Here is a 16629-nt window from a genome sequence, read left to right as displayed (position 1 = left end):
ACACCAGTAGCATGCCAGAATTTCAGGGGAGCCATGGGGCAGAAGTGAGTGTTGTGGCCATTACTAAGGAAAAGTTACGAGGCAACCTGATCAGTCCGAAGTTGGATAAATCACCCATACCAGAGAGATTACATCCTAGGGTTCTGAATGGGGGAAAAAAACTGAGGAGATTGTAGAGACATCGATAGTAATCTTTCTGGAATCAGGGAGCCCCAGGGAACTGGGAAACGACCAATGTAATACTTTTAAGAAGGGATGGAAACAGAAGACAGGAAACCATAGGTTAGTTAGCCTTAACTCAGCTGTTGGTAGGATTGTAGAGTGCATTATTAAGGATGAGATGGTAGACTACTTGGAAGAGCATGATAAAATAGGGCTGAGCCAGTATGGCTTTACCAAGGGAATCTTATCCCTGGCAAATCTTAGTTTTCTGAGGAGGTAACAAGCAAATTTGACAAGAGAGCCGGTGGTCTGTCTGATTTTTCAGTAGTCCCTTGACAAGGTGCCATAAAGGAGGCTGCTAAATGAGAAAATAGCCCATGATGCTGAGGCAAGTTACTGCTGTGGATAGAGGATTGGCTGGATGTAGCAATAAAGGGGTCTTTTTCAAGATGGTAGCCAGTGACTAGTGTGTTCTGCAGGGGTTAGTATTAGGCTGCAGAAGGACTTGACAGTAGGCAAAGAAATGCTAGATGAAATTCAGATTATCAACTTTGGGAAGAATAGAAGCTCAAGCTACTTTCTAAATTAGCAAAGTCTTTGGATGTCTCAAGCACAAGGATTTAGGAGGACTAGTTCAGAATTTTCTTAACATGGAGGCGCAAATAAAATGTTGATATTCATTTCGAGAGGGTTAGAATGCAAGAGTATGCTGAGTCTGTATTAGGCTCTCGTCATACTCCATTTGGAGTAAGCTGAGAAGTTTTGGGCCTCGTATCTAAGGATGGATGTGCTGGCTTTGGTGGGGGTCCAGGCTAGATTTACTATCGTGGAAATGAAAGGCTTGTCATATATAAGGAGCAGTTGAGGACTGTGGGTCTAAACTTAAGATTAGAAAGATGAGAGGGGATCTCGATGAATGAATCTTACAGAATACCAAAAGGTCTGGATAGAGTGGATATTCCACTATTAGGAGAGACTAGGACCAGAGGGCATAGTCGGAGATCTAAAGGTTAACCCTATGGTGAATTTCCTCAGCTAACGGACAGTGAATCTTTGGAACTCATTGATGCAGAAGGTTATGGATGCTAAGTCAATGAGATTCTTTTGAGAGAGTGCTTCCCAATTTACTAAAAGGTTCAGGGATTAAGGAATCCAGGCTCAAGGCAGGAGAATGGGGTTGAAAAACATAATCCATGATTTGAATGGTGCAGCAGACTAGTTGGACCAAATGGCCGCCTTCTCCTTTTCCTTGTGTTCCTGGGGCCTTGACAAATCCATGCTAACTATTTTGGGTTACTGGGTGGCCTTCTAAACGAGTTTATCGTATGTCTCAAAATTTGATTTCAGTAGTTTCCCCGTGACCAAAATTGGGCTGAGTAGTTTCTAATTACTTAGTCTATTCCTTGACCAATCTTTAAGCAGTCCTTCAATCCTCTAGGATCTCATGGTGAGAATTCAAAAATTAGCGACATAGCATCCATTATTTCCTCTCTGACTTTTTCTAACAGTCTGGGGTACATTTTATCTGATTCTGTGGGTTTAGCTACTTTTTGATGATATTGGTCTTCAATATTTCTTATTCCCTACGTTTTATTACATTTTATCCGTCACTTTATTTTTTGGAAGACTGAAGCAGTTTTCGAAAAGAACGATACCCACATCCTCTGACTCTACATGTTGGTTACCTATCTGGTCTTTTATGAACCCTACGCTTAACTATTCTGCTCTTAACGCATTAATTTTACTTACCAATATTCATTCGTGTTTTTTCTTTACTACCTTAATTTTCTCTTTTAATTTAACCCCTTCATTTCCCTCACACTCAACTTGCTGCAGTCCTCGATGTCTGATATCAGCTTTCCTTTTCTTCCTGGTCTCGCGTTGTATGCTCCTTGGCATCCAGGGGGTTCTGGATTTGAATTTCTGACCCTGCTCTTTCATGTTTTCTGAGCCATTTGAATGACTTCCTTTGTTCTAAAACTAATTGCAGATAGTACATATGTTTGAGCTATTTTGTATGTTTTATTTGTTAATGTGGCATTTATTTTGAAATTAGAAGCAATAAGTTACTAACACAAATAAAAATTCTGTAGTTTGTTTGTATTTGTTTCATCATAAAAGCAATAGTTTTACAGGTCACTGCACTCTCGAGCAAGGAGCAGCAAACTAAGTTAGCTTGCATGAATTGTTTTCTATTTTGACACTAAATTTCCATTTTAAGAGTAAGCAATTTTTCCTTGGCCACAGTGCACCCTGCTGATTTTTTGAAATGGTATTACTACCTTTTACAATATTCAGTTTCTTGCCTCATCTCTCCTGTTAGTATTGACATGTACAATGTTGTTCTGAGATGGAGACATACAGTCAAAGTAAATCAACTCCATTTTCCTGCATTTGCAACACAGTAAATTAAAATAGTCAATGACCATCAACACTGTTCCAGTAGCTCCTAATCAGATTTTTTTGAATACTCAGTACTAGGCTTTGTGCATAACTACCAGATACCATGTTTTATAGCTTGAACAAAACAATTAACGATTTATTAATAATGCAGCAGCATTAGCAAAGTTAAACCATAAGGTAATCTAATTAATGTCTATGATTTGAATCCGATCTTAATTGATTCTAGTCTCTCCCATCTGTTCCACTTTTCAAAGACATAGAGACAAACACGCACAGTTAAGGGTTAAATCAAAAGCAAAAATTAGACATAACTGGTCAGTGCACTTGAGCAGACTTCACAGTCTGTAACATTATTAGCACGTGGGATTGTGTCTTGCTTAGTTTCTGAAGACACCACTGCACACAATTTGCTGCCACTACTCTCTGAGGAATATTCACTTAATACTCCTAACCCAGATTCTATTCTTCAAATCTACCAAGCATGTTGAAGGCCAACCAGGCAGCAATTAAACATCCATCCTGTAGATTTCACAGGGACAACCCTTCTGATTTTTAAATACAATTCAAAACAAGTTCAGACTTGTAGTTTCTGTTAGATTGGTCCTCTGCCTGTGGGGACATGGTTAATATTAAACACCTGCCATCTTCTTGAGTGTAATGTAACTGCGGAACTGAAAGGCTTAGAGTATTCTTAAAACAAGAATCAACCCGCAGTTGACATCCAGGTCTGGTCTCAGACAAATATCAGTTTTCATTTTTTTAAAAAAAAAACAAGCTGCTGCTCACAAAGTTCATCTTCAGCTCTCCAACCCAAACCAAAAACGATAGATAAAAGTGAGAAATCAGTGAGGATTTTAACAGTCTGTAATAGATGTCCTCTGATCAGCTAGCTATTCTTCATGAAAGTGAAATACTACCTATCCTGGGAAATCTGAAACAAACAACATGCTGGAGAATCTGTGGAGAGAAAAACAGGATTAATGATTTAAGTACTGTATGATTCTTTGGAACGCTGTTCTTGGTCCTGAAGCAGTCATAGATGTTTCTCTCTCCACAAATGCTAGCAGATCTGCTGAGTTTCTCCAGGATTCTGTCAGTCTCAGCTGTTCTTCATAAAGGAGTTAGGGTGGATTCATGGCAGAGACTTTACATCTGTCCTCAGCAGATTCTGACCTGCAGCCTGCAGGAGTCACTGTGTGTAATTGTCTGGATTAGCTACCTATTTGAATTTTTGCACTCCATTCATCAATCACCTTTTCCAAATTATTGCCTCGAGCAGCTAATCTGCTAGACTACCACTGGTCTTTGATACCATTGTAAAATAACTTGCATTATATACTACATTTACTGTTATATTTTGCATGCTATTGATTATTTTTCTTAAACAATGACTTGCATGCAGTTTCAAAGTGTGAAAAGATTAGCTCCATTTTTAAAAGTGTTGCTTTTCTGTAGCGTGAAAGCAATCTGGAAATGAAACCATATTTAGATATGGAAACATCTATTTGCCAGTTTCAAAAATGATCCACATCCAACAAATTTTCATCCTGGTTCTCTATTCCCACTTGTTGCTTTACTATTTCTGTTTGTTATTAGGAAAGGTTGCATAAACAGTCCACAATTCTACATTCAGATTGAATTGTCTCCTGCAAACTTCCTACATTTACTGATATTGATTCAGTGATTCCTCATCTACTGTGAATAATTATATCTTATATTGAGACTAATCACAGTATGCGTGTATGCACACAATGGGAACAAACTGTCTTGTTGTACCATGGCAATCAGTTGTATGTTTCAAATAAATGATCCAGATAAACCGTGAATACCCTATGTGAATATATTCATTGGATGAAATTTACATTTTGATTCAAATCTTTATATTCGTAACTGTGTGACTCTGCATGTATTGAGAAATCTGGCAAGAGTAATGAAGTAGGATTTTAAAAATTAACTTTTGTTTCATATCATGAATTTCTTTCTAAACGACCACTTGACGTTAAACACCCCCTTTTTTTCCTGAATACTGTCACTTAGAGTTCACCAAAAGGTTACTTCTACAGGCCTGTATCATAGGCAATTGATTTACAAACCCAAGTACAAGCAAATTATTACAGTTGGCCTTTTTACTTGCTTCCTTTGCTTGAATTGCAAGATACCATTCCTGATGACTCTGGGTAGTGGCAAATTATGCTAGTCTGAAAAACCTGATTATATAGGCCGAGGATTATGTCAACCAATTTCTGGTCATCCTCTAGTTGTTTTTTCTCTGCACAAAACACCATTGTTTGTGATTTGAATAGGGAGCTATGCACACTGTCTAGGCTCTCATAATTACCAGTTGGATACAAAATTGGCTTGGCAATAGGGAGCAGAGTATTAGTGGTGGAGGGTTGTTACTTGAACTGGAGGCCTGTGCCTGTGTCCACTGTTTGTCATTTACGTAAACAATTTGAATGACAATTTGGAAAGCATGGTTAGTAAGTTTGTGAATGACATTAACATTAGTGGTATAGTTGATTAGTGAAGAAAGGGATCTTGATCAATTAGTCTAATGGGCTGAGGAGTGGCAGATAGAATTTAATTTGGATGGGTAGTGACCGAGGGGATCAGGTACGTGGTTCTTCTAAAAATGGTGTCATAGGTAGACAGGGTGGTTAAGAAGGCTTTTCGCATGCTTCCCTTCATTACTCAGACTATTGAGTATCGAATTGAAATGTTATTTTGAGGTTGTGCAGGATGAGGCCACTTTTTGAATTCTATGTACAGTCTGGTCGCCCTGCATAGGAAGGATATTAGTAAATTAGAAATGGCACATAAATGATTTACCAGGATGTTGCCAGGACCAGAGGCTTGAGTTATAAGGAGATCTAGATAGGCTGGGACTTGTTTCACTGGAGCGTAGGAGGCTAAGGGGTGACATTATGGAGGTTTATTAAAATCATGAGACACATAGAAAATGTGAACAGCAAAGGTCTTTTTCCTCTGGTAGGGGAGTCAAAAATTAGATTGCATAATTTTAGGGTGAGATGAAAAAGATTTAAGAGGGAACTGAGGGGCAACGTTTTCAAACAGAGGGTGGTTCGTATGTGGAACGAATTGCCAAAAGAAGTGATAGGTATAGATACAGTTAACGTCCAGATGTCTAAAAGACATTTGGACAGGTACATGAATAGGAAAGGTTTAGTGGGATATGGGATTAGTTTTAGTTTAGGAAACTTGGTCAGCGTGGATGTATTGGACTGAAGCGGGTGTCGTCATGCTGTATGACTCTGATTTGGAATTGCTGTTTGTGATGTACTGATGTGCAACTGGTGCCTTTGCAGTTTTGAATTAGAGCAAGTCTTTACCCCAAGAAAAGAATGGGGAAAACTGAAGTGGAATTTCTTTTTAAAAATGATACAAAGCACCATTAAAAGCTACAGACGGAATAAGAGGCTGGAAATGTAGAAGCAATATATTTAATATCTCGGACCCCTTCAGATTTAGGAAACTAAACATGTTTGACCATCACTGACAAATTAGAAAATGTCGTTTGTTCGATAAACCATACTGAGATTTGATTCCATTGTGATTGATGTACCATCTAAGAATATGAAAGAAACATGGAAATTAAGTATTGGCAGTTTCTACAAAAATTATTTCTTGTCTTATGTCGGTATCAACAATGAGTTAACTTTTAACATCTATGGTTTTATCTTTCATGAAGAAGGAGGAGAAGGAAGTCAGACACCATCAACGGAGGTGCCACCTGAATCAACAGAAACTCCAGAGCTAAAAGATGCATCATAACATGTCGAAGAAAGACATTTATAATACATACTGTGTATCAATAAAGCTTTAAATCAAATGACCTGAAAGTCATCATGATTCCTTGACTCTGCGTCAAGTTCATCTGAGTCTGCAAGGTCAAAATAGAAGGCAAGGTGTGGAGAAAATTTACTGAACAAGATAAGATAAATCACCATTATGACTTGGAAGGGAAGCTTGGAAAATTTCATGTTAAATTCTGAAGAAAACTTCCAAGTCTAACATTTAATGAACTATCACATGGATTGAGCTCTCGGTGGCAATAGAAATGACTTTCACAGTTAATTGCCAGCAATCCATCACTGTGACCGCTGATGTAAATCTTTATAATCTGTCAATGCAGTGAAGATACATAGCAGAAGTGTTGATTATTTGTACAGGAACCTGTTTTAGAATCACCAAATCCAATTTCTGGACTTTTCTAACTTTGTCACTAAACACATTTTAAAAGTCTGCATATGACTTGGTAAACAGTTTTGCCTTTATCCTTTAATATAGTCAATTTTGTATGCTTGTGCGAAAGTTGACTTCAAACATTTGAGTTGTGCAACTTTTGAGCAAGGATTTAATTGGGTCAAAATTGCTGTTTGTATGAAATTTGTACAATTCAAAGAACTGAGATATGTTTTGAACATTACTTGAATTTTAACCCTGTGTTTTTGTTTTCTTTTGTATTCTGCTTGTCATTTGAATGCTGCAGCTTATACAGGCATGCATTCCCAAACCCACTTCCATGGTCTGTTAACCAATATATCACTAACTCACCAAACCTTTTAAACAACTCCACTTCCTTCTATCATTAATTAAAAATACTTTTCAGCACAGTAGTTGAAGGGAGAAAAAAAATCAGAGCTCCTAACATTGTTGAAATGTTGGCAGTGAAATCTTGTGTTCAAAACTCAAAAGATAATGAAACCATTTAAACATCTAATAGTTATTAGAAGTGAATTACATAAAAATAGGCTCAATTTCTGCATTGAGGGGAATGTATTTTGTTTGCAGTGAGTGTTACTTTTTTTCTAATATAAGTTGTGTATGTCAATACTGCTCCAACAGTGAGATTGTTCATGGCTGTGGGAACATAAATTAGGCTTCAATTTTCTTTCATAACCCAGCTTTTCACAGTTCTGAACCTTGTAAAGAACTATTCGAAATCAGCGGTTGGCACTGTCACAAAAGTGAACTGGAACATAGCAGACTGTTAACTTTCTGCAGGGTTTTCAGATTTTTCCCTCAAAGTATGCTGGAGTGTGAAGCACTATCAGGATGTCCAGCTGCACACGCTGAAACTGTGGTATTCACAAGCTGGTTTGCAATGATGGATTTTCATGGGAACATCCCACTCGGGTATATCTAAAGGTTCTGGATATGTCATGGTCAACTTCATCTTTTGAAAATATCCAATTTTTAAAGGCTGTTTGTTTTGATGCTCTGACCCAAGAGAATTAATGCCCTCTAAAAGAGGTTGAAACTCTGATGCATTAGGATTTAATTGTGGGCTTCAGATATAATATCTGTGAAAACTGGGCTTGGATGAGAAGCTAACTATACCCTAAGTACAAGGTAATTGGACATCCTATGTAGCCATTGCACTTTTCAATCTCAACTGTTGCACATTGTCAATTGGATAAGTTTGTGCCTATAATAACAGGAGCTCCATAGTTTAGAATAGACCAGCCTGTGTTAAGTACTGTCAGTGCTTTTATCTTCTGTCCAGTATCTTGTGTATGATGATATACTGTACAAATTGTAAATTAATCTCTAAATTGCATATAGCTTCATACAAACCCCTTTGGGTGTCCTGTGGTATGTTGTATAAAATGCAAATTTTGTAAATTTTTGTCTGCAGAAGTGAGTGGGTGTGAATGGTTAAATTGCCAAAGTGTCGCATATTTTGACCAAATTACACTTAGCTAAGACAGGACCACTTGTTTTACAAAAACATCCTGGAACATATTAATTAATCTGTAATTACATTAACCATAAATTACAATATGTATTTCAGCATAAGTGTTTCTAACCAATTACAATACAAATACAAAAGGGGAAAGGCAATTTTTTCCCCCTGAATACTTGCGTTCTCCATTCTTGAATATTGCTGAAAAGTAATACATGTTGCAAAGTTTTCTTTTTTTGTCTTGCATCGATTTAAGACAAATGTAAAAATGTGAAATTTCAAATATATCTCATAATTTATAAATCGGGAAGAAAAAGGTGTTTATTTGTTGGTACGGCTGAGTCTGGTTGACTGAGATTGGCATGGACAAAACTACTGACTTGCCCAAAATGCTGCAGAAATTCAAAAAAGGCACATGGCTGGAATATGTTCTTGTCATTTTCAGAGAATGAACCCTTGTGTTAGTGTAGCTCGTGGTGCACTCAGTATATTTTCTGCAAGTGTCTCCAATTGCCCAACTAACAAGTTTTGGTTCTTCAAGTTTGGGCTGGTCGAGTACAGTCTGTACTTGGCTTTTTATGAACAACTGAAGAAACATCTTGTTTGATCAGTGAATTACTGGGATGTACAGCCATATAGTTGGTATGATATCAGCATTGAAGTTCATACATGACATGTCACTTGGTAGGCAGAACAATATTTTGGACTGCAACAGCCATTCTGTTCATTGAAAATGCCTCTCTTGTAGCCACTGCTGAGGTGATGCCAGGTGTGCTTGCTGGAAGCAATGTACATTCATACACGTTTGCTCTCAAACAAGAGGAATATGTTCAAGCACTGAATCTTTCTTGCATTACCAGGAGCTTGTGGAAACCTACAATTCCTTGTTGGTTTCTTGATGATAACATCTTGGGCAATCTGAGTCTAGTTCTGAATCAGCCAGCACCATTTTCACCTGCAGAATGAATTGTCATTTGAAATTTGGCATTCTCGTTCTCATTCTCAGCTGGGTACAAGTTTGAAAATCTTCAGCAACGTGTCCTTCTTTACAGTGATATACAACATATTAGAAAACGACTTCACCATTCTCGGTGAGAGTTTTGGGTATGGAGTAATGTAAACAAAATGCCTTTATTAATAATCAATTCACACTTATGAATTCAAAATATCGATATTTAAGACAATGGTCAAAATATTATCTAAGGTAAAATCCTAATCTAAAACATCAGATGTTGATATTAATTGATCTGTCAATTGTGATAAACTACTGTTCTATAAATATATTTTGTTTGTTCAAAATTTAAGAAAATATTGTAAAAATTCATTGACTTGGGGACATCTGTTGTTGCACTGCAGAACTGTTCAGCACCAAAATGGTAGTGACATCCAGTTGAATATTTGCCAGGTTATCTGGCTGATTCAGATAATGCACTTAGTGAAAAACTTTGTGGTATTGCAACATCATCCTTTTTAATGAAAGTGGTTTGAGAGTAAGTGCAGCCAATATTTTGAAGGAATAAAGGGATGTTACTGTGTAATCCTGGACTTTTCATGAGAACATGTGGAATCAAAAGTCAGGCAATTAAGGTTTAAATATTGTAGCCCAACATCTAATTCTTCATTCTGAAAGGCACTTTTTATTTTTTTTTGTTTCTTGCTTGATTCTAATCAATAACCTTTTTTTAAAAACAGTTAATACTGAAGGGCAGGAGAGGGAAGAGTGAGTGCAAAAATGTCAAGTCGACACAAGTTGAAGTTGGTGAATGGGCAAGTTGAGAAGGAATATCAAAAAGATTTTCATTGACACTGCTCAACATTTTGAGTGAGAATTCAAGGTACAGAAGTAGCAACTAAACCTCTGCAATCAAGCGATTACTGCAATGGTGAGGGATTGACATTTAATTATGAATGAAATAAGGTTGGCCGAATAGCCTACCTATTGCTAACCACAGACTAATGGAGTACTGTAGAACTTATACTAGTCTTGTATGTTACAAAGGTTTTAGCTGTATTTATGTTCATGCCACTTGGCTCCTGTGAGGACGGATGTTAGGATTGAACGTTTTGGTCAAAATTTAAAAGTTAAATTTTGTAAAGATTCACTTTGCTTTTGGAAAATGTGCTATTGCGCTGCAAAATTGTCCAGCATCAAAATGGTAGAGTCTTCCAGTTGAATATTTGCCAGGTTATTCCTGGTTGTTTCAGATAATGCACTTAGCTGGAAACATTGTAGTACTGTAACACCATCCTTTTTAACGAAAATGATTTGAAAGCAACCAGGTGCAGCAAGTATTTTCAAAGAATACAGGAATATAATTGTGTGATCTAGGACTTTTAGTGAGAACATGTATTATCAGAAGTCAGGAAATTATTTGGGGTTACGATATTGTAGCCCAACATCTAATTCTGCATTCTGAATGTGTTAACATCCTGGGGCTTACTGCTTAGAAATACTGTGCAGGCACATGTTAGAGGCTGGGAATTCTGTGGCGGGTATATCATGTCTTAACTCTTCAGAGCCTGTCCACCACGTACAAGGCACAAGTTTGGACTGTAACGGAATATGACGTCTTCCAAAATATCATACAGGTTAAATTATCATGTCTCCATGAATGGCAAGTTTGTAGAATAGCTCTTACAATCTTTTGTTGAAATTTTACTGAAAGCAATAAGTGAAAGCTGGTGTTTTTGTTTCTGAAAATGAATATTGCCCTCTGCCAGAAATAGTACAATGATTTAAAGATGCAAATAACATTTTGAATCATAATGTTTCAAAAATATTTATCCTTGCTATTCATTGTGTAACCATACGCTAAATGAAAATTCTAGTCTGTGCCACTGTATTAGGAGATGGGCAGAAATCCACCTGGCTGCCTATCGATCTGCCCTGGTTTTCAGTCTCTGTCTTAGAATTCCTTCTGTCACTCCAGCCATGCTGCTTGATTTCTGCACTGCTACTAGTGCAAGGGTGTAATTATAATAGAAGATGACAATGCTAGTTCCAATTAAAAATATGTGAATGTAGGAATTTGCAGTCTCTGTTCTGCAAAAATAAAAATGACTGAATTATGTCTGCAGTTCTGCATAACCTGACACCTAACGTTGTCCAAAGACTACACTTAATTTTGTTGCCTTATGCACAATGGAATGAGAGATGTTTACAGGAATAAATAGTTTTCACCCCTAACAGAGAGGTCAGTTTACTATGAAACTATTTGATCCCTCTTGGAAGAAGAATTAGGGTAGTCTTTGACAAGTAGCAGTTAAGAAAGCAGTCAGGGTATCTGTAATATTCTCTCCCACCACCAACACCCCTGCCCAAAAGCCTGACGTTGCCTTTGAACAACAGCTTTGCTGATAGCTTCTTGCATCTACTTCACAAATCATCTCCACAGCACCTATTTAAAAACTAGGCTCTTATATTTTGTGACAGTTGGTGACCTCTGCTGGTGAAATTATTGCTACTTATCTTCTGATCAAGTTACAGTGCTTGTATTTAAAATAACTTTTTTGAATATTGTGACAAAATGTATACCCTGTTAATTTATTGTCTTCTTCTAATATGATTTCTCATGGTTTTTTAGTATTGGTGCAAACTGAGTTATGAACGGCAGTGTCTTTCTTCAAGGTAACTTCTTTATTATTTTAATATGTACGTTTAATTGATGGACAAGGCTGCAATAAAAAGAGGTATTGCAGTTTAAGTGAATGAAACCTCCCCATCACACTAATGTCCATTTGAGAAATTAGTAGTCTGTTGTGCAACATATGCATTTGGCTTAACCATAACACAAGTTTTAACATCAAGTGCCAAATGAATGTTATTCTAATAATTGAAGAGCACAATTTTTCCTTTTATGCAGTTAGGCAACGAATTAAAATGTGCTAATTTGGGGAGAACGAAATAAAATCAATTTTCCTTTGTCTTAAACTGCAAATCTGCAATCACCTGAACTTGAAAGTAAGTTTGATTGTATTAAGTGAATGAAAATACTGTACTGTCTGACTGTAACTGCAATGTGACCCAGTGTTGAGAAAGAGGTTTTGTTTTCAGAAATTTTACAAGCTTTTGCTATTTTGATGAAAGAATCACTGATTCCATTGTAATCAGCGCAGAGTTCAATTGCTCTGACCCCTTCTATGAATAAGGGATCCGTGATATATATTTTACTTATTTTCTTGCCAAGTTTTATATTCTGTCAGGAGGCAGGATAAGAAGCATAATCAGTTTTCTTTAAAACAAAAGCTGCTGGATATTATGCAAGCTTTAATAGTGACAGTTTGAATTCACCAATAACATTTTAGGCTCCTTTTGTGCTTCATCTGAATTTTGATGTTGGGGGACAAAAGCACAACTCTCTATGTAGGATATCCAGTCATTAGGAAATCCTGCTATATGATGTACAGCTCCTCCACACTATCCAATAATTTTCTGTTGACTGTACCTCCACTGGTGTGTTCAAGTCACGTTGTTTTCCTTTTACTCACATTTTTTATTGTATCAGTTTGGGCTGCATTCAAACTTTGATTCTAGTGGTGAAATGGATCATATTTAATTTGGCCCAGATTCTGCATTTAACAGGAAAGTGATGGCACCTACCAGTCATGTCAAAGATAGCTGTTGAAGAAATAAAAATTGAGCAATTTTTGTGATTACGGATTTTAGTTTGTATCTGGTTTGGAATCAAGGGTATTTCCAGGGGTTCAGCAATGGAGATGCCAACAATCAGGATAAGCAAGCAATCACATGGAAAGTTTTTCAGAATACAAATCAAGAAATGATCATCCTCATTACTAACTGTGAGCAAAATACAAGATAGACACTATTCTGTGGGGTTAGGATCAGGAGCTCCAAAGTCTCTGTGCCTGCATGGTGCCCAGTTTCAGTACATCTCATCTGGGCTGCAGAGAAACTTTGGAGTTGGAGGAGAAGGATCAGTTGTTGTGGTCCATGTAGGTACCAATGATAGGGGCAGAAAGAGGTTCTGTTGACAGAATATGAGTAAGTAGAGACTATGTTAAAATACAGAACCAAAGAGTAACAATTTCCAGATAACTACTTGAGCCACTGGTTAATTGGTACAGAGTGAACAAAATTAGAGTTAAGTGTAGCTCAAAGATTGGTGTGATAGAAACAGGTTAAAGTTCTATCAGACATTGGCACCAGCACTGGGGAAGGAGGGTAGCTGTTTTGGTGGAATGGGCTTTGCTTAAAACCTGCTAGAACCAGTCCTGGTGAACTGTATAACTAGGGCTGTAAGTAAGGTTTTCAAACTAAAAAGTTAGGCGTGTGGGTTCAGTTGAATGAAAAATTAAGGGGGAAGTGGTGCTTGCAGACACAAATTTTCTGAACAACTGAGGACAGTATGGGAAGGCTCAGGAATCTAACTTCAGGCACAGCAGATAAGGCCAACTGTGAGGAGGAGGGACGTCAATGCGGGACTGAGGGTGTTGTACGTAATTGCATACCAAATACGAAACTAGGTAAATGAGCTGGTAGTACAGATTAAAACTGGTGGGTATGCAATGGGTATCACCAGAGTCATAGCTGCAAGGGAATCATGGCTAGGAACTAAATACTCAAGAATATACATCCCACTGAAAGGACAGCCAGATGGGCACAGGGGACAGCATTATCTTATTAGTAAGAAATTAAATTAAATCAATAGCAAGAAGTAATATAGAGTTGAAAGGTATAGAATCTGTGTGGATAGAGTTGAGGAACTGCAAAGGAAAAAAGACCCTGATGGGAGTTATGTACAGGCCTCAGAATATAGTGCGGAAAATAAATCAGAAGACAGAAAAGGCATGCAAGAAATGCACTATTAGAATACTCTTGGGGTACTTCGATATTCTGGTTGGATTGGGAAAATTAGGTTGGTAGTGGATCCCCGGAAAAGGAATTTATGGAATGTCTACAAGACGGATTTTTGGAGCAACTTGTTCTTATAACCCCAAAGGGTACAGGCAATTGTGGATTTGACCATGTCTAATGAGACAGACTTGATTAGAGAGCTTAAGGTAAAGAAACCCCTTTAAAGCAGCGACCACAATATGATAGAATACAGTTTGAGAGAGAGAAGCTAGAATCTGATGTAACAGTATTACAATTACATTAAGGGCCTCCTTTATAGAAGTCTATAAAATCATGAGAGGTATAGACGAGATAGGTAGCCAACCGCTTTTCCCAATGGTAGAGGGAGTCTAGACTAGAGGGCATAGGTTTAAGGTGAGAGGGCAGAGACACAAAATGGTCCAGAGAGACAATATTTTTTCCACCGTGTGGTAAGTATCTGGAACAGACTGCCAGAAGCAGTGGTGGAGACATTCTTCTTCAGTTACGAAACATTTGGACAGGTACATGGATGGGATAGGTATGGAGGATTATGGACCAAGCGCAGGCAAATGGGACTAGCTTAATTCTGAAAACTGGGTGGCTTGGACAAGTTGGGCCAAAGGGCCTGTTTCTATGCTGTAAACTTCTATGACTCTTTGAGTAAAGGCAACTACAAAGACATGAGGGAGGATCTGGCCAGAGTTGATTGGACGGGGTGCTTAACAGGGAAGATGGTGGAGCAGCAATGCCAAGGGCTTTTGGGGAAGAATTCAGGAGGCACAGAAGAAATCCATCGTGCGGAAAATGAAACTTGCAAAGGGGAGGACAAGAAAATAGTGACTGACGAGGAATGTCTGGGACAGGGTAAAAGCAGAAGGAAAACATAAAAAGTGGTAAAGATTATTGGGAAGCCTTTTTTAAAAAACAGCAATGGGCAACTATACAAGCAATAAGGGGGGAGAAGATGAAAATATGAGGATAAGCTAGTTTATAATATAAAAGAAGATCTCGAGTCCTTTTAAGGTATATAAAGGAAAGGGGAAAGCGTGAGCATTAAACTGCTAGCAAAAAGGCTGGAGAAATAGTAATGGGGGAACAAAGAAACGGAGGAGGAACTGAGCTTTGCGTCAGTCTTCGTGGTGGAAGATAACGGATAGCATACCAGAACTTGGAGAGTCAGCGGCAGAGGTAAGTGCGGTTGCCATCACCTAAGGAGAAGGTGCTGAGGAAGCAGAAAGGGTCTTTAGGCGGATAAATCACCCGCACCAGATGGACTCACCCAGGGTTCTGAAAGAGATAGTGGAGGAGATTGTAGAGGCATTGATGGTGACCGTTCATGAATCATTTAGAGTTAGGGAGGGTCCTAGAGCACTGGAAAATGAAGAATTATTGTTGTCTTTTTAAAAAAAAAAGCAGCAAAAGGTAGCAGAGGTTTATAGATTGGTTAGCCTGAACCTAGTTGTTGGGAAGATTTCAGAGTGCGTTATTAAGGATGATATTGAGCGTACTTAGAAATGCATGCTAAAATAGGACTGAGTCAGCATGACTTCCTCAAGGGGAGATCATGCCTGACAAATCTGTTAGAATTCTCTGAGGAGGTAACAAGCAAGTTTGACAAAGGAGAGCCAGTGGATGTGATCTAGTCGGATTTTCATCAGTCCTTTGACAAGGTGCTACACAGGTGACTGCTAAATAAGGTAAGAGCCCATGGTCTTCGAACAACTGGCCTGGCTTGAGGATAGGTTGGGTGGTAGAAAACAGAGTGGAGATTAAAGTGGTCTTTTTAAAGGTGGAAGCTAGTGACTAGTGGAGTTCTGCACATGTCTGTGGTGCTCTGCAGATGGACTTTGATAGGTTAGGGGTGTAGTCCAGGAAGTGGCAGATGGAATACAATATCAGAGAGATTGAGCATACGTACTTTACTAGGAAGTATAGAGATGTAGGCTATTTTGAGTAGGGAAAGGCTTTAGAAATCTGAAGCATTAAGGGATTTAGGAGTCCTAATTCAGGATTCTTTTTCAGTTTAACGTGCAATTTCCATTGGAAGTTAGAAAAGCAAATGCAATGTGCATACAGACAATGTTTAAAAGTGCTATCCAATTAGTCCCACTGTCCTTCTGTGACAATACCATGCCTTTCATAGATGATGTTCTGACCTGTTTCTGTTGTAGAGGGATGTTGTCACAGAGGTACTAAAACATCCCCTTTGGACAGGCAGTTGGTAGACAGTTTTGAGTTATCCCTGGGTGTTTATTTTAAGACAAAAGAATCATGATTTGGGCTGGGGGGAAGTCAAACTCACAGATGCAGAAGGACTTTAGTTTTGGTTTCATTTAGTTGTTGTTTCTGTTGGCTGCTGAGCAGAAAGTGAGAGTTCACTGCTATTAGTGATGTCCTAGACAAACTGGCTTCTGCTTATTTCTTTCTACTGGATGGGGAGATGCAGCATGTGAGAATGTTAACTGTTGAATCGCCTTCGTCATGGGTGTGTTTATGGAATGGCCCCTATATTGGAACAGTT

At 38.1% G+C, this 16629-nt stretch overlaps 1 protein-coding gene across 8 annotated transcripts in view; it reads left to right on the top strand.

Annotated features, from left to right (window-relative positions):
- LOC125465085 (cAMP-dependent protein kinase inhibitor alpha-like) overlaps window positions 1-12918 on the top strand; it is a 112019-nt gene extending 99101 nt beyond the window's left edge. For 7 of the 8 annotated variants that reach the window (XM_048558196.2, XM_048558194.2, XM_048558193.2 and 4 more), the window contains one exon: window positions 6275-12918. In XM_048558196.2, the coding sequence (XP_048414153.1) occupies window positions 6275-6357 (83 nt within the window). In that variant the 3' untranslated portion in view covers window positions 6358-12918. The remainder of the gene's footprint in view (window positions 1-6274) is intronic. The other variant, XM_048558199.2, reaches the window with a different exon arrangement.
- The last annotated feature ends 3711 nt before the right edge of the window (window positions 12919-16629 follow it).

The sequence above is a fragment of the Stegostoma tigrinum genome, chromosome 24 (assembly GCF_030684315.1).
Source record: "Stegostoma tigrinum isolate sSteTig4 chromosome 24, sSteTig4.hap1, whole genome shotgun sequence".
Classification (NCBI taxonomy): Eukaryota; Metazoa; Chordata; class Chondrichthyes; order Orectolobiformes; family Stegostomatidae; genus Stegostoma; species Stegostoma tigrinum.
The sequence above is the reverse complement of the archived record's forward strand: the minus strand, read 5'-3'. Positions and strand labels throughout refer to the sequence as shown.